Genomic DNA, 18659 nt, shown 5'->3' with positions numbered 1-18659 from the left:
AGCTGTCAGCACAGAGCCCGATGCAGGGCTCAAACTCACAGACTGCGAGATCAAGACCTGAGCTGAGGTCGGCTACTTAACCGATGAGCACCCCCACCCCCGCCTGGCGCCTCTCCTCTTCTGTCTCTTACAAGAACACTTGTTATTGGAGTTAGGGCCCACCTGGATAGTAATTCGGGATGATCTCTTCTGGAGACCCTGACCTCAATCACATCCACAAGGAGCCTTTTTTTCCAAATGAGGTCCCGTTCGCGGGTTCCGACGAGTGCGATGCGGACCTATCTTTTGGGGGCCATCATTCAACCCACGACGGGACACGCTTGCCACCTCCTAATAGTGATGCCCTTGAGACCTATAATCAAGGAAGGTGCTACCCTGGTTCCAAAATAAGATGGCCCTTCCTTCTTAGCCACGGGAAGAACGATGTGAAAACACCTGGAGGGGACAGGATTTTGCAGACGTGTTTACAGTGGATCTGCAAAAACAGCTCTTCATTTTCCCTTCCCCTGCAACAGACGAGGAAACAAGCAAAGGCAGTTCCGTGGCCAGCTGTCACAAGGCTTCTGAACTTTTTGAACACAGTACGTTTCTGGCTTACTGTGAAGATTGGAAATTTAATTAACTTGCATTTCACTCACCAGCACGTTGACAGTGCAGCTCATACGATTTTCTTTGTTCTCATCATGCATGATGGTTCTATAATCCAGGAGTCTTTCCATCAGGCGCACAACGAGTTTTACAAAAGTTTCTCCTGTTTTGGCGAGGTATTTGTGTTTCCTGCAGTGTTCCAAGAGGCTGAAAAGTAATTATGCACACGTTGTTAATCCCTCTCAGAAAAAGAAACTTGACTGGTGCAATTTAAAATATTTCCCATTATTAACACGTTTTAATTATTTCTGGGCTACAAAGTTCATTGTAGTCTAATTACAGTCTCCCTGTCTCTATTCTGACATAAATCCTACTGTTAATCAACACTTACATTTTATCAAATAACACTTTGTACTGTTCATCTCCTCTGCCTCCTTCCACTTCATGATCCAGCTTGGTGATGATCTCATTTTCAAACTATAATTAAGCAGAGGAAGCGTAAATAATCAGCATGGCGGATATTTCACTTTATGACTGAGCATCAACGGCACGTAAATCGGGGAGAGATCCTCATCAGATAGTGACCCTACGCCTTTGAAACCTGATTTCACTTAAGAGGTACCATCCCCAACCCCCTAGAGATGTCTGATGATCCCCTGCCACAGGGGGACTTCCACTTCCTTCCCTGGTTAATGGAGCCTAAAATGTACATTCTGATGGGAGGAGCAAGGAGCAGAGAAAAGAAAGGCGAGGGAACCGTAGGACGAATAATCAAGGAGCCACGCGAAAAAACGTCTCAAACTTCATCTCCACCAACAAGTAACATCTAAAATAGCTCGTTGGTTCCTGGAAAAGAACAGATGGCGTTTCACTTGCCAGCAAAAAGTTCTCTGCAATCACAAAACATCGAAGGGGCCACTTCACTGCCATTCCTTGATGGGTCTAGTGAAATACCTCACTTGGGTTGAAAAAAACCATAAAACACAGGAAGGACAGTGTCTCTACAAGACCAGCAGACGTCTCGAGAAGGTCCATCTCCAGGCCTTTCCTTGAACACCCCAAAGCTTCTGATCAGATTTCCAGAGCAAGGGGTGGGAAAGGATCCTCAGAAATGCTCCCTGGACCGAAACCCTGTCTCTTGGAGTTTTGGGGAAAACTCTAAACTCTGGAGAGGTACAAATCTCCAAAAGATTTTCACAGGGGTCATGAGCCTTGTGGCTGACGAGGCTGGAAATAACTACCTAGGTAATAATGGATCTGTGCTCATCCTCACTGCCCAGTCTCCCGTCCCTGGCAGAATTCAGGGCCACCTCCATACGGGATTCTCGCCAGGTGAGCGCCATGTTGCACGAGCCCTGAAATCACCCATTGACTTGGGCCAGGAAGGAAGGAGGCCCCTGAGAGCGTTAGTTCCCGTAGAGCAGGAGATCACCACACCGAATTGAAAGAAGACTGGCAGAGGGGGAATTGAGGGAAACAACGGCTAAATTCAGCGTACAGAAAGCAAGCACACCCTCCATGTAGGCAAGGGTCTCTAGGATCCCTTTAAAATACATGCTCAGTGGGCACCTGGGGGGCTCGGTCGTTGAGCGTCCGACTTTGGCTCGGGTCACGGTCTCACGGTTTTGTGGGTCCGAGCCCCGCTTGGGCTCTGTGCTGACAGTGCCCAGTCTGAGCCTGTTTCAGATTCTGTGTCTCCCTCTCTCTCCCTCTCTCTCTCGGCCCCTCCCCCACTCGTGCTCTGTCTCTCTCTCAAAAGCAAACAAACAAAAACAACATATAAAAAAAAAAAATACATGCTCAGGCAATGCTATCCAGGCTGACAATCCCCCGAGTCTCCCGCTATTACCAGGATCCTATAGTTATTTAAGCTGCGTGACAGACAGAATTTTCGTCTCTCCTGGTCTCTTCCAGAAGGGCCCCTGGTGGTGATGTTCTAATGGGAGGACCGTGCTACGTGCTCATGAATCACTGGAGAACGAGTGCTAGACTGGAGCTGGGGAGGGCTTCCTGTGTCAGCAGAGGAGTGGTCCAGCCAGTCGCTGAGACACACACTGTGCTCTTGGCCCCACAGGCCAATGGATGGACACGTTCATCTGAGGGCTCACAACAGGACTGCAGGCACCACGGGCTGCACCGGTCAAGCAGGGTGCCGCCGCTGCTGCTGTTGCAGGGGCGGCCGACTGTGGCACCCGTGGGGCTGGAGGCAGGGGGGCTGGGGAGACCCAGGGAGGAGCCTCAAACAGGCACAGACCCGCCTGATCTGATCAGGACTTGCTGCCTAAAGCCACAGTTCTATCGCACTACAGATGAGGCGGAGGCTTAAACAGGTCTGGAGAAGAGTATTGATTCTTGGTCAACATCAAGGACTCAACAACACTGCAAAACTCTGGACCTCAGTGAATCCTGCAATTCTCCTCTTGATCTCTCCATCGTCTCCTCCCCAAGCAAACAGCCTCTTTTTTATTCTGTTTGGCCTGAAAAGTTCAGGGATTTTTAGGAGCACAGGAAAAGAGGCAAGTCTAGCGAAGAAGAAAAAAGAACTTGTATCGTTTTCACCTGGAGCCTCATGATAATGACTCTACTGTGAAATCAACCACCTTTTGATACTAACCCACTAGGACTTTGTTCTTTACAGAAATTCCTCAGAAGGTGGGGGCTCTTTTGGAATCAAATACGAGGCAGATCAGGTGCCATTAGGCTACAAGTTGACGTTTCCAGCCAATCCCATTTCCCAGAGGGTACCACGATGGGAGCACCGTAGGGGAAGTTTTCGGTGGGTGCTGATTCTTCAGAACAAACAATGGAGGGATCAAATAAGACTCAATTTAACCAAAACACACAACCGCAGGCCACACATGTTCAACGAGCATACAATGAGGAAGGCACCAGGAATTCAGGAAAGTACGCTTTATCCCAACATGGACAAACACACACAGGCATTTGAGACCGCTCATCGCCGGTTAATCAGGAGGTTATTTGAACTTGGGAGTCTACTTTAGGGAAATAGCATGTTTTCTCTGCTTCCGCGTAAACCTAGCTGTCACAAACAAGGGCAATAAGGAAACTCCAGCTCCTTAAGTATGCTGCTTATCAAATTTTGACTGATGAATTTAATGCTTCCTCAAATGAGTGGATGAATGAGAAGTAAATCAGAGAGCACAGCTGATTCTAATTTTACTAACCTCTAGTCTAAACTAAGTGATTTGCACGAACACCTGGCAGCCCTCTTTATCAGCAAGGATTCAATACCCCAGATCTGCAGCTAGCCTCTCGTTCCAGGGCCTCCATTATTTTTTTACAGAATATTCTAGAATTAATTTGTTAGTGTACTGAGAATGGTTATCACAATCAGGACTAAATGATCCTGTCCAAATAAACTGGAGAAAGTCCATTTGCTGATAGAGCAGAGCTGATTTAAAAAACAAAAACAAAAACAAAAACAAAAACAAAAACAAAAACAAAAACAAAAACAAAAACAAAACAAAAACAAAAACAACTGTGCTTATTCTCTTACTCATAAATGCACACTGGTAATTTCCAGCAGGGTTCTCTATGGTGAGATTAAAATTAGCAAGGGTTTACTGTGTGGCTCCAAAGGTGGTTGAGGCAAAATCATTATACTTCCTCTCTTTTCTGAATCACCAGTATCACTACAAAAAGGCCCACAGGGTGTCCAACTTAAAAAGCTGAACAGAGCATCTCCAAGCCTCCCAAACCAGCGCCCCTCCAAGAATATGAAACAGAGTCCGTGAGAATACAGGGCTTTTCGGAAGGTTGACAGCATTGTTAATTCAATTAACTTTGAAAGGAATGACCGCTTTAGCCATTCACTGCCACAGTTAACCACGGGTTATTGGCTCCAATTTAAGAGATCATGGAGTGAAGGATCTCAGCAGTGGATAATCCAAAAGCCACTTTTGTTTGCTTTAGAGTGCATCTTTTTTTTTTTTTTTTCTGGAAGTTAGATTTACCATTCCTGCTACCATGCCCAGATAGATGCATAGAACCAGGCCTGCTCCTCAGGCATCCAGGAGAGCAGACCCAAGGGATCTGAGGTTATGTCAGAGCAAGGAAAGGGAGCTGGACCAGGATGGAAAGGTTTGCACAAATAGTTTATTTACCACATTGATAAAGTGCTTGGAGGTTACCAAGAACAGGATGAAATCTGAAAGCTAGGAACATGGCTTTCTATGTCCATTAGCAAAAGCATTCCTTTGGCTTGCTGCAAATACGCCTTCGTGAATGTGCTCTGCCCACGGGTGCTCTGCTTTCTGCTGTTTTTTGTTTTTGTTTTTTTTCCCCAAGAAAATGTGTTCGCAAGGTACTGGAGGGAGGGCCATGATTTGAGAGCACCCTCTGGTATCAGAGAGCTGCAAGGAATCAGATTCTCAGTTTCTGAACTTCCAGAAGGAACTGCAGAACTATGTCCATTCTCTTTAGCGCTGACAGGAGGGGTAGGTGGGAGAACATCACTGAACTCTACCTGCGTGGACAACATGAGCGGGAAGAAGGAACCGGCTTCACATTCTCACTCCATATCCCCACATCCTTCCAAGTCTAACAAGAAGGCTGTTCGCTGACCTCGAAGCTTCCACCTAGAGGCTCAAGAGCCCCAAGGCTGGGGAACTATCCGCTGCCTGGCTGTTACACCTGGCAACACCTGAGACAGGTGCAGCTGCCCCCCATTTCCATAGCACACACATCAAGAAGGGATTTGGGGCTGTATCCAATGACACTGGACTCCAGAAACATGCTCTCAGAGTGAGTCCTGTTTAATTTGGTCAAAAGAGATTACAGGAGGGGCACCTGGGTGGTTCAGTTGGTGAGGCGTCCAACTTTGGCTCAGGTCATGGTCTCGGGGTTCTTGAGTTCAAGCCCCACATCGAGCTCACTGCTGTCAGCACAGAGCCCGCTTCAGATCCTCTGTCTCCTCCACTTACCCTCTCCCTCTCTCTCTCAAAAATAAATAAACATTAAAAAGAGATTACAGGGGTATGGGCATCTCTTTGCTGCAAGGCTTTTCAGAACAGAATTCAACGCAATCAGAACTTTTATTACGGTCCAGGGTGTCAGCTTCCATGATCTCTCAGACTTTGGGGTCCGGATTCAATACAACAAAAGCCTACTTCTCGTGCCGTATGTTCCCTTTCAGGGTCCGGAACTAAACTCAAGCATTATGCTGAAATCGAAAGCAAGAATAAACCAACACACAAAATGCCAAAGAATTCAAGAATCGTCAGGATAAAATCACCACCAAACTTAGGTCCATATGACGGTGCAAAATGGACCAGCTTTCCCGCCAACCAGCAGAAGCCGGCAACATCCACTTGGGTTATTCAGTCACTCAGTTAGGGTTACCAAGCATGGGCAGTAGGAAGAGATTATTCAGACAGGACCTCAAAAACATCCAGGACACAAAGATTACTCATGTTCTAATACTGTTACAACTACAGTGGGAATTTCTGGAAGTTGTGGAGCATTTTACTGACCCTCACAGAGATGACAGAGAATAGCTTCATGGTTGAAAATATTATTTTTCTGTGGAGTCTTTCCCATTCTGTCTTTATTAATGGTATACAGCCCATACAGCCATTTGCTGAAATTCTCGGCTGTGAGTTCTGTGGTTGTTTTTTTTTTGTTTTTTTTTTTGGTTTTGTTTTGTTTTGTTCTTCTTCCAAAGACATAACAAATGGAATTCTTCCCAAAGGTGCCAGGAGGGAATTTACAAGCATGCAATTTTTTTATGGAGCAAAATCCAGCGAGGCTGCGACTCAGAGCATTACTGACTTGGGGGGTAGGGGTGTCGGCGCCATAGGGGAGAAGTTAGTTTCAGGCCAGGGGGAAGTACGTCTCGTGGGAACGCGGCCCAGCCGGGGCGCCTGGGTGATGTAAGGGACGCTGAGATGCTGATGTCTCCAAACACCTGTACAGCAGGTCCTGAAATCGTCGCACACAGGCGCTCACCCTTGAAAGAAGTCAAGATCTCCCGAAGACCCAGTTCGAGCATGAACGTGCCTCTCTGGGATTGGGGTCAGGGTGGGGGTGGGTGGGCACAGGGACAGAGAACACGCCGTTGGCACGACTTGTGGGGTGGGCAAGCTGGAAGCAGAGACACCAGAGACAGCGTGCTCCGGGACTGGTAGACAGAAGATGCAGTAGAAGGGGACAATTTAGGAGAACAGATGCAGCGTCCACATCATAGAAGATTCTGAGAAAGGGCTGGGAGAACCAGGAATTGTCAGCAGGCCTCTGCAGAGCTTATCCATCACCTGTGAGGATCTGCTCAGCACAAACGGTGTCAGGCCGAATCAAGGCGGGCCTGTAGCCCCGGGGAGAGGAGGACAGAGCTTGTGAAAGGGTAACTCCATGCCTCTCCGTCCCCCAACCGGGCAAGCCTGTTCAGCGCCTGGAGCCTGGAGAGGCAGGACCTCAAGCACCGAGGACAAGGACAAGGACACGCCTCTGTTGGATGAAGATTCATGCTCTTTCTTGCAAAAGCAGAGACCAGAAAGGAGACTTTCGGGGAAATGTGTGTATGAGATCACTCTGATGGAAGTCCTTCCGTTGCGGCTGGAGGAGACACGAGCTGCCACTCTGGGGAGCCGTAGAAAAGCCCATCTGCAATGCCTGCTTCTGAAATTCCAGTAATGGCTCGGTGCAGTTGAATCTTGTGTAAAATGGCAGGTTTTTCTTCGAATCCAGCAGCCCCCGTCCCTCCACTGCAACGGTAAGAGCATGCTACGACCCAGACATGATGCATATTTCACAAACAACGGTGCATAAACAGCCCCGCTCAGAAAGACGCAGCAACCTTTAAAAAAAAAAAAAGCTACATCACAGGCTCAAAACATGAACGTTTTGCAAAAACGAAAAGCCCTAATGCCTTCCTCTCACTCCATTAGTGTTGCACATCTGCTATAAAAGCGAAGCCAATTTAAGTCCTTGTTGATGTGACTAATAAGGTTAGATAATTGGATTGGTGGCGGGTTAGGTAAACAGCAGCCAGCCAGCCCCAACCTGGCAGCTCCCTGGGAGGGAGGCAGGGATTCCGGGGCCCTGCGGTTCTGTGCACACACCCACTCACTGCTCCACACCCACACCACCCCCGGACAGAGGGCACGCCTCGTGCCTCAGGAAAGAGCAGCCAATAGAAGGTGAGCGTTGGCTCACCTGAGAATAGGAAAGAGCTGGAAAAGATATGTCAAGTCAAGAGATAGATGCTATGGGCCAGGAGAGGCCGGGGCTAGGGCCCAAGAGAAGCAGCCGGGTGCTAGAGATGAGAAAGATGACAAGTGTCTGCATCTCACCAGGGAGGCCAGGAGAACAAACAAAGATGAGGCCGCTGTAACCTGCACCCATGCAACCAAGTGACAAGGAGCCTGGTAAAAAGGGATGATAGGGAAGCAGCGGGTCTAGGAGGGGTGATATTTCATGTGACACTCCACCAGGGAGGCTGAGACAGGGATCAGCCTTGATATCCCTCAGATATCCCAGATATCCCAGATATCCTCAGATATCCCAAGAGAAGAGGAGATGGACCTTTTCCCAATTCGCAAGAAGAGATGAAGAGAGCAGAGAGACTTTGGTCACGCGTTTTCACTTTTCTGCCTTTATTTAAAAAAAAAAAAAACCTTTGGTATGTCCTCCCACTGGTCTTTGAAGGCACAAGCAGATGACAACACCGATGAACAAATGGTCAATGATCACGGACCAAGAAACCCAAGTAGCTGAGCATGCTTACCGACAGTGGGTTTCGTGGACCTGTGTCCTCACGTTTATGCTTCTATTTACATATATCCAAGTGGGACACGTTTTATGGAAGGGAAATTGTTTTTGAAACAGAGTTAAACGTGCACAGCTACTTTCCCGCTGTTACTCAAACAGCTTGGTCTTCTGATATTAGGCAGTTTTTGAACCCACCACTGGGGGCAGAGTTGAGAACGGAGGCAGAAACCCCACGACTCTCCTTGAGTAACTTTGTGCCATTTCCTGGCAAACCAGAGACCCCGTGAATTGGAGAAATTCCCTAATGTAAATAACTACTATACTCTTTTTAAAAAATCGTATTTATTTTTGAGAGAGAGAGGGAGCATGAGTGCATGCGCGTGCACACACACATGAGCAAGGGCGGGGCAGGGAGAGAGAGAGAGAATCCCAAGCAGGCTCCTTGCTGCCAGTGCAGAGCAACCCACGAACCATGAGATCATGACCTGAGCCGAAACCAAGAGTCAGACACTTAACCGACTGAGCCACCCAGGCGATGCTATCTGATTCTTTAACAGCGCTTTTTCATACGGCCCTTCTTTAGGGTTTAATTCAAACAAAATTCAAAAAGTCAGATGAATTTTCAGCTTAGGAAAAGGGATTTTAAACTACATTCCCTAGTTCTGGTGGATTGGCAGTGAGATTGGACACAATTTAGTGCCAGTGGCAGTCAAGATGGGTCAGATCGTACGGCAACAGCATCAGAAAACATTGGCAATGTCAAAACTTACGAAAATATTTTGAATCGGCAATTCCGTTTTTGAGAACATATACCAGGAAAACTTTCAAAAGAAAGTCAAGCAGTATGCACGAATATGTTCACTGCGCACTGACTCATGGTAGTGAGAATCTGCAAACAACCCAAACGTCCAGCTAAAGGTGATGGATAAGAGACTAGCCAAGGGCGTGTGGTTAAGCGTCCGACTCTTGGTTTCGGCTCAGGTCATGATCTCACGGTTCATGAGTCCAAGCCTCACGTAGGGCTCTGCTGGCTGGTGTGGAGCCTGCTTGGGATTCTCTCTCTCTGCCTTTCCTCTACTCACTGTCTTTCTCTCTCTCTCTCTCAAAATAAATAAATAAACCTTAACAAAAGTTACAAAAGAGAAGATTATCCATTCCATTTTATGAAACCTTAGGCCATCACAAGAATCATGGTTACTGCGCTGTCATCAAGAAAGAGGTGTCTGATAGATCGGCAAACAAAACCAAAAACATTTGGACAACGTTTACCATGTTACATTATATGTGTGCAACAACTGATCTTGAACCAGAGGGGAAAAAAAAACAGCTGTTCTTTTAAAACAATCTCTTTAATTTTATAAATAAGTCAACATAAGGAAGCCCTCTTCTGCTATGGAAAGAAAGAAAAGAGAGAGACAGAGAGAGAGAGAGAGAGAGAGAGAGAAAAGAAAGAAAGAAAGAAAGAAAGGTGGAAGGGAGAAACAGAGGGAGGAAGGAAGGAAGGGAAGAAGGAAGGAAGGGGAGGGGGAAGGAAGGAAGGAAGGAAGGAAGGAAAGGGAGGGAGGAAAGAAAGAGGGAAGGAAGGAAACGGAGGGAGGAAGGAATCAAAAGGAAAGGGAAGGGAAGGAAGGGAGGCGGGTGGGCAGGTGGCCTTCACAGGTTTATTTTATTCACTTCTCACAACATCCCTTAGGAGCAGATTCCATTCTGTACCAATATTACAGCTCGGAACCAAAGATTAAAGACGTTCGGTGAGTTGTGGGAGGTCCAGGTAGCACCAGGCTACGCCAGAAAGCACGGGTACCTGACATCAGCGTTCACACTCAACTGTAGGTACAGAGCGGGGTTTCTTTTAGCTTTGTATCTGTTCTTTGCTCTAGAAACTAGCAAAATTATTCATCACGGCTACCACCTTCGTGCCGTAATAGCAAAGACTGACCAGTGAAAAGGTAAAACTATTCAAAATCTATAAGGTAGCAAGTATAAAGGGGAGGAAGGAAAAATCTACTCTTTAAATATCAGATCCATTACAGTTACGCTGCTCAGATGTAGTCTTTTTCCAATACAGGGATTTTTCTTCAAATTCTGCAAAAATCTATGTCAAGTGGGTACTTACTCACTCGAATCACTAGAATATTTAAATCAAGTATGGAGGAACCACTATCACGGGGGTTCTTCTCTTGCCTCCTGCAGAGCTTCCCAGCCAGCCCAGCAACACACGGGGGAGAGAGCCGCTGTATGTTCGTGCGGGCGAGCGTGTACCCACTGGCGGGAAATGTAAACACCATCCTTATTTTCGTGGAATCCAGGGAAGGAGATTTTGTTAATCCTCCCACATAAATATTCAGATTTTGTCTTTCCTATGGATACAGTATGTTGTTGAGCACTCTACCCGGGTTTTTTTTTTTTAGAGGAATTCTTATCAGTTTCACTGCACAGGTGAAAGATCAAGACACATGTAAAAGAAAAAAAAAAAAAAAAGCAGAGATTTTTTGACCTGAAAATAACATAAGTTGGCAAGAAGCAGGCAGTCTGAGAGGATAACATCTGGTTAAACATCCTGAGGGTACATACCAAGGGGGAGGGGCGGTGGCAAGAGACTTTTATCCAGGGTTTCATGTGTAGGTAAATCCAGATCAAAATAAGGAAAAGCCAGTAATTGACAATACTTCTCCCTAAAGATGCAGGCAAAGGACGATAGGCTTCTTCAATAAGGAAAATCTCTCAACATCTTTAACTCCAGAGCCATTTCTAAGTCTTTTTCAAGGTTTCCAGGCTTGTTGGTCTTCTCCCCAAGCCACTTACCGCACACCTACTATGTCCTTACCATCTGGAAGCTGCGGGTCGAATGGAACTCGCACTGCATCATATCAAAGAAAATGGGTATGGTGGCTTTGCGCAGTTCTGTCTCAGGAATTAGTGTCATTTCTAGTATCGGGCCGACCATTTCTGGAATGAACTTTATCTTGTGTTGACCTTAAACACAGAAATGCGTTACTCAGAACATGTCTTTTAAAAAAACGATTTTAAAATGCGCTTCAAAGGACCAAACAAAACCACACAGCTTAATGTGATCCTGAATGCTAGGATACTGGGAATGTGCATCCATTTCTCATCCGCAGGTATTTTGAATGCGTCCAGCCTTCAGTATAAGAAGTGGACTGTATTCCTTTTTTTTTTTTTTTTAATTTTTTAACGTTTATTTATTATTGAGAGACAGAGCACGAGCAGGGGAGGGGCAGAGAGAGGAGGAGACCCAGAATCCGAAGCAGGCTCCGGGCTCTGAGCTGTCAGCACAGAGCCCGACGCGGGGCTCGAACTCACAAACTGGGAGATCATGACCTGAGTCAAAGCTGGATGCTTAACCGATTGAGCCACCCAGGTGCCCCGGAAGTGGACTGTATTCTAGATGTTGTAAGGGAAGCTATTAAAGTATCCATCCAATAGAAGGCCTGTAGTCATGACTTATCTGTTATGTAAGATAAATGTCATTTCACAAATAGACAATTATATCACATTGATCAAGGACACGAGCAGCTAACAGTATGCATTAGCTACAGCAGGGCTGGGAGACAGAATACCTGGTAATCTCATTTGTGACAACTTGTTATTAACACTAGCAATTTACCCAGAGTTAATCACTCTTACTCATATTTCTACATAATCAGAAAACAGAATGGATCCTCTAAAGAATTTCGTTGGTTTTATTACTCAGCTAATACAGATTTCTGCAAAGAGAACATTAAACAAATTTGGCTATTATAAGTAACCACACTTCACAAAGTACATAACCGTCACAATAAAGCCTAACTTAATATACTTCTGAAACTTATATTAAGTGACACATGCAAAATGTAACCTTCAATAAGGAACTGAATATAATGAAAATCTTACAGGTAATATTTGGACTAAAGGTGCTAATAATGTGATTCTTATCCTTTCCCCAAAATGCTTAATGTCCCTGCAAGGCATGTAACTGTGGCAAAGCATTCTCTTAAAAATGCTATTATGTTCAGTCTCTCAGGTGACACTTTTCTTGTCTTATGCTGAAAAAATGTCAGAGCCAGTGTTTCAGAAAACAGATGATAGTGACACGAAGTCGTTCATCAACACAATTTGAGTGTCACAGAGAGCGCTGTCTGTCACTGCCAGCCCTTACTGCTCTCAGCTGGGAGGAAAGTATAGGGTGGGAACAGGTGGTGGTTGATGCACAGATTGGAAAAATAAGTGACAGGAACGATGGTTTTCTGATCTTTGATTATCGACCTTCCCAATCACGCAGGAACCTGGCCAGGGGCCAGTGCTGGGCTCTACAGTGATAGCCCCAGGATTTAACCTCTGCAAAAACAAATGGTCCTCAAGGTGGGCAAGACCTGGGTGTCCTCCAGTATTCTTCTTCCCTTTCTTTTAGTCCTGTTTTCTTTTCTTTTTTTTTTTTTTTTTGCATTTGCATTATGGATTTCCCCTGGAGCATCGCTTGCTCAAATTTAATGATGAACTCAGGTTTGGAATCAATGAGGATCAAGGTGACTCTTGCGGTGGTGTAGACTTCAAGAAAAAGAGGATGTGCTTCCCCCCCTCCCCTTTTGAGACAAAGAAAGAACAAGCTAATTATCAGGTCACAATGGGAATACTTTACCTCGGGTCACCTTGCCAATCTCCTAGCTACGACTCCCAAATTTTTTAAAACCCACCGAGAGTCTTTCTTCGAGTTACAAAACGTGGAGCCTCTCCGTCCCCTCTGGACACTGGGCTGTGCTCTCTCCGGGGATCCAAGTCCTCACCTGGCAACAGTCTCCCCCTGGGTGTTTGGACAACCTCTCTGCAACCGTGAGGGTCCAGAATTCCGGGTCATCAACCCCATTCTAACCCCAGGAAAATCTCCATAGACACAAAGGTAGACGGGGCAAAAATTTCCACCATCATCCAGAAACTGATGAGGCCTCACTGTATGTGTTTGGATGAAAGCACATCATGTGTCCAGTCCCCAGAATCATCCACAAGGGGACCCCCTGAACGAAAGCTATCCCGGACCAAACCCGGCTGACACGGATCTCGGTGCGAGCACGCTGGCTCCGGCAGGACCCTCTGCACCGCGCTGGCCCGCCTGCCGCGGGTAATAAACAAAACGGAAGTGGGGGGGTGCGGGCCACGGTGAGATCAGGCGCTCTGGCCCCTGCTTCCGGGAGCGCACTTTGATAAATAACTGAACAGCTCAGTAAATAAGCACATCCCCCCCTTCCCGCCCCCTGCCTCCTTTTTTTTGGACAGAGTGTGCTTTTGATTTCTCCTTTCCGACTCAAAATGTGACAGGCTTGGGAGGGGGAAAAACATGCTGCTCTGTCCCCTGGGGCAGCGCGAGTCTGCGCTTGCATTCAACCCGGCAGAACAGATCCTTGTCTGAAGCTCTGCTTGGAGGGGAGATCCGAGACCCCGGTCTCCACGTACCGCTTGTATTATAGGAAAGACTCAGAGAAGAAACAGTCAGTCGTGTGGAGCATTCGGCTTGTTAAAATCGAAAACAAATGGAGACCGGCCTCGAACATTCCCCGAGCAGAGAAGATCGGTTTTGTCATACAAGCAAAGCTTCCTTTAGCTTAGTGGGCAAGGCTCACCTGACCGGGGTCACTTCTTGCTTAGGCCTCTGAAAATCATAGGCAAAACCAACACAAACACACACACACACACACACACACACACACACACACACACACACATTTTCCAAGGTTGACATGAGGTAACCACTAACCAGTGAAGAGAATTCTAAAACAATAACCAATCACCAATATTATAACCAGTAAATTGTCATTGTTTTCTCACTATATGAACTTCTAAAATTTTTTTTTTAAGTTTATTTATTTATTTTGAGAGAGAGCACCTGAGTGAGCAAATGGGGGAAGGGCAGAGAGCTAGATGGAGGGAGAGAATCCCAAGCAGGCTCCTTGCTCTAAACATAGAGCCTGACTCCGGGCTGGATCTCACAAACCGCAAGATCGTGACCTGAGCCTAGATAAAGAGCCGGATGCTTAACTGAATGGGCCATCCAGGTGTCCCACTATATAAGCTTCTTTGTCATGATATACCTCTGAGCCTCCTTCCATGTATTAGTTTGAGGGGGCCTTGTCCACAAACTGTCTCTTTGGTGTGTGCACAATAAAACTTTATTAATTACTGCTTCAGCGATTCAACGATTTTACTGCTGTGATGTGTGAGCTTTTGACGGGCTCAACCCTGACTGAGGAATAGGTGACTGACTGTAGAATGATAAATATATCTGACTTCTATTTTTATTTTCTTCCAGAGTGGGCTAGATCGACCTGCCAATATGTTCCCAAACCTGAGCCTATTAAAAAAAAGAAAAAAAAAAGCTGCATAGAAAATAGGTTGTGTACATCTTGGGGAATTGAGATGTGCTGTCATAAACTCCCGGAGTGCTGGCCTTGGCAGGGATGCTCATGGCAGGCTCTAATACCTGAGATTCGCAGCAGGCAAGATCCAGGCCGCCTGAGGTGACCCCATGGAGACATTCTTAGCTGTCTTGGGGGGCTGCTTGGGACAGACCCTTTGGGCTGCTGACACTTTTATTACTTATTTTTTGACTTCCAAAAAATAATTATTTTATAAGCGAGGAACCCCATCATGTTGGTGGGTGGTTATTTCTTGCTGTTACCAGATTCCCACCGCTCATTGACCAAGGTCACGGTTTACATTTGACCTCTTGGCCGCTTCTCAAGCCAGAGTCAATGTTCAATATTCGTGGCTGAAAAGCTGCCAAACACAGATCTTTTACATTAATCACCGCATTCAAATCAGCAACTGCCCAGATGAAATGGGACATTTGCTTTTGCAGTGCATCGTTTACTACCTTGCAAATCAAAGACCTCCCGCTTGACTCAGCCTGTTTGGAGCATAATGACACATAATGTCAAGGGAATCAACCGCTCCCAAACAGTTTTAAAGATCTGATTTACACCTAAAGGTGCATCCTCTGAAGGTCGAGCCTTCCCCAGGGCCTGGAGTCGGCGTCACAAAGAAGCTCGTATTACCCTGGGCCTATCCTACCTTCCTTCACAGCAATCGTGGAAGGGGACAAAATGAAATGGAGCCACTTTCAAATGGCGGTCGATCTATGGACTGACTACATAGGTGACCAGGAACATAATTTTTGTAGAATGAAAGAGCTGGAAAGAAAGGAGCGCCCATCAGTCAGGTCAGCCATGGTTTGAGCTGAGGTTTGGAGTCCCTTCCATGCTAGCCAGTGACCCTTCAGTGTGGGGAGGGCACACCGAAGAGGGGGGTCCTGGGGGAGCACGAAGGGGCCAGGGTGGGCTGAGTTGGGGCAGCAACTATTTGTCAAGCGAGAAAAAAGCATTTTAATGTGTTAACCATCATTCAGAATATCTGCCAGGGTGGATGCCTCTGGTTATCTGCAATAGTGCAGAAACCATCAAAGCCATTTCAGGACGAAGCAGGCCTGCCATTTGAAACGATACCTAAAACTCTCCCGTGGGGGGGAAAACACACAGCTCATAGTTTGCACCTGAGAGATGATGGCGAACAAGTCACAAGAAGGCGTGGCCACTCTCCTAGGAAGGGCCGGCGTGCGAGAGGCGGCCTGGGAGGCTCTCAGGCAGAGGGGCGGCAGGTGGAGCTCACAGAACCTGCCCAGGGGGTGCTGGCACCTCCAAGAGCCTTGGCTCCCCTCAGGTCTAGCAGAGAGCAGCTCCCTCCATGCCGTCTCTCTGAGCATCCTTTTCTGCCCTGTTCTGGACTCTCTCTAATGGGGCTGCACTCGGCCCCTTCCTGGCGTGGGTCCTGCGGTTGTCTGGCCAATCGGGGCAAGTGACAAACGCATCTGTCCGAGCGTGATCAATTAAAATGAATCACGAATGGCCCTCCTCCCTGTTCCAGAAGCCTTGGCATTTCATTACTGAGATCCGCATACGTATGTGAAGAATTACGGAGCATCAGGGCTGGAGAGCTCTTGAAAACCTCAGTCCAACCTGTCCATCTTACAGCCTGGAAAACCGATGGAAGCCCAGAGAGACTGGGTCCTGTGACTGAGGCCACATAGCCAGGCCGAGGCAAGGGAGGAAGGAAACTCCGATAGGGATTCCTTCCCTCAGAGCCAGGGCTCCTACTCTCTCCTCCGGGGGGATGGAAGTTAGAGCAGGGGCAGGGTGGCACCCGGCAGGCTCTGTGTTGGGAGATGTGGGCAGCTCTTGGACAGCCTGGAGCCAGAACTCACATTCTGGGCATTTGAGCTGCTACAGGAAAGTCACTGGCATTGACACGTCTCCTCAAGCTCCTGAGACCCCAACTGCATGCAGGTGCGTGATGCGTGTCCACTGAGAGTGCGAACGGACGCGGCCGTTCCAGCCAGTTCTTCATCACCACCTGGGAGCTTCTGCGCTGGAGTTTTACTCCTGAGAACCCAGGTGACACTTCATGTTACACCGTACTTCTTAATTTCGATGTTATTAGCGTTATACAATACAGTACCTTCTAGTATATTTACGCCAAGGCTTTCTGCATTTATTTTTCTGTGTAAAGACCCATTTGAAAAAGACTCCATCCTTCACGCAAACAGACGGACAAAGGGTATTTGGAAATTTGAACTTCCCCTCGAGATGTGACAGAGCCTTCCCGCACCCATGTTTGCTGACATCCGGGAACTCAAGAAGAATCAGGAGTCGAAGCCTCTGGTGAGGAAATCTGGCTCCGGTTGGAAACGAGCTGCTGAGAACTTGCTGACCGCAAAGCCGGATTACAGGCGTGGCCCTCAACCCCCCACCCCTGTCTGCTCGAAGGGTCCGCAGGACGGCGATGGGGTCCAGTTCCCCACCTTCACGGACAACCGTGTTCAGTTTTTATGACCCCGTTTCGTTCTTCCCGTGGAATACGGACACGTCAGGGTATCTTTCTAGCCAAGCTCTCCAGCCACGACGTGGAGAGCGGGAATCTATCTAAGTTGCCCCAGCCCTGGGGGAACAAAGGAAACCCAGGTGTCATGGGGCAACTAGAGAGAAAAGTGGAAAGACCCTGCCTCCCCGGAGAGAACAGAGTCACTGGGGAGAGGGGAGATGAGGAGGTCCTCTGTAGCCACCACAGGCTCCATGTGACAAGTTGAGTGGAATAAGCAGGGCCCCGGGCGCTCAGGCAGGAAATGCCACCGAAATCTCGCACAGGACCATCCGTGAGGCCAAAGCAAGATGCCCAGACACCTTGGCACAAAGCAAGCTGACAGTGGGGACCAGGTGCCAGGAAGACATTCATCTCCACTCGGAGAGAGGCTGGGCTCACAGAGGACACATTCGCCTTTAGGGTGATGTCCTCCAGGCCCATCCATGTTTTTGCATATGGCAAGATTTCCCTGTTTTTTCCTCATAAATGAAGCTGAATAATACTCCATTGTATAGACGTACCACATTTTCTTTATCCATCCAACCATCAGTGGACACTTGGGTTGTTTCCGTATCTTGGCCGTTGTAAATAACGCTGCAGTGAACATGGGAATACGGATACCTCATCGAGGTTGATTTCAGTTTATTTGGATGTATACCCAGCAGGGGAGATTGCTGAATCACATGGTAGCTCGATTTTTAATTTTTGAGAAACCTCCATGCTGTCTTCCGTAGTTCGTTTTACGTTCCCACCAACCCCGTGCAAGCGTTCAAACTTCCGTACATCCTGGCGGACACCTGTTACCTTTTATTTTTTTTTCATAATAGCCATCCTATTGTGGCTGTAACATAATAATCATAACAGCCGACAGGTGTGAGGGGACAGCTCGCTGCGGTTTTGATTTGCATTTCCCTGATGATGAGTGATGTTGCACATCTTTTCACAAACCTATTGGCCATTTGTATTTCTTCCTTGGGGAGATGTCGACTCAAGCCCTTTGGCCATTTTTTAATTGGGTGTGTTTCGCTATTGAGTTGTAGGAGTTCTTTATCCGTTTTGGGAATGAATTCCTTAGCAGGTATATGGTTGGGAAATTTTCTCCCATTCCACAGGCTGTCTCTCATTTTGCTGATTGTCTCCTTTACTGTGCCGACTTTTTAGTTTGATGCCATCCTACTTGTCCATTTTTGCTTTTGTTGCCATTTCCAAGAATCATTGCCAAGTACAATATGAAGGATGGTTCAACATGCACAGATTAACAAAAGTGATATACCGTATTAACAGAATCAAGTATAAAAGTCATATGATTTTTCAGGAGATACAGAAAAAGCACCTGATGAAATTTAACACCCTTTTGTGTTAAAAACTCAACACACTAGATATAGAAGTAACACACCTTAACATAATAAAGGACACATATGACAAGTCCGCAGCTAATA

General features: G+C 47.0%; 1 protein-coding gene across 2 annotated transcripts in view; it reads right to left on the bottom strand.

Annotated features, from left to right (window-relative positions):
• The window catches only part of DOCK1 (dedicator of cytokinesis 1), a 524611-nt gene that overhangs the window by 68762 nt on the left and 437190 nt on the right, over positions 1-18659 (bottom strand). For both annotated transcript variants that reach the window (XM_042961087.1, XM_042961088.1), the window contains exons 33-35: positions 11144-11292; positions 980-1065; positions 639-795 (exon numbers count right to left, since the gene is read on the bottom strand). In XM_042961087.1, the coding sequence (XP_042817021.1) occupies positions 639-795; positions 980-1065; positions 11144-11292 (392 nt within the window). The remainder of the gene's footprint in view (positions 1-638; positions 796-979; positions 1066-11143; positions 11293-18659) is intronic.

The sequence above is a fragment of the Panthera tigris genome, chromosome D2 (assembly GCF_018350195.1).
Source record: "Panthera tigris isolate Pti1 chromosome D2, P.tigris_Pti1_mat1.1, whole genome shotgun sequence".
Lineage (NCBI taxonomy): Eukaryota > Metazoa > Chordata > Mammalia > Carnivora > Felidae > Panthera > Panthera tigris.
The sequence above is the reverse complement of the archived record's forward strand: the minus strand, read 5'-3'. Positions and strand labels throughout refer to the sequence as shown.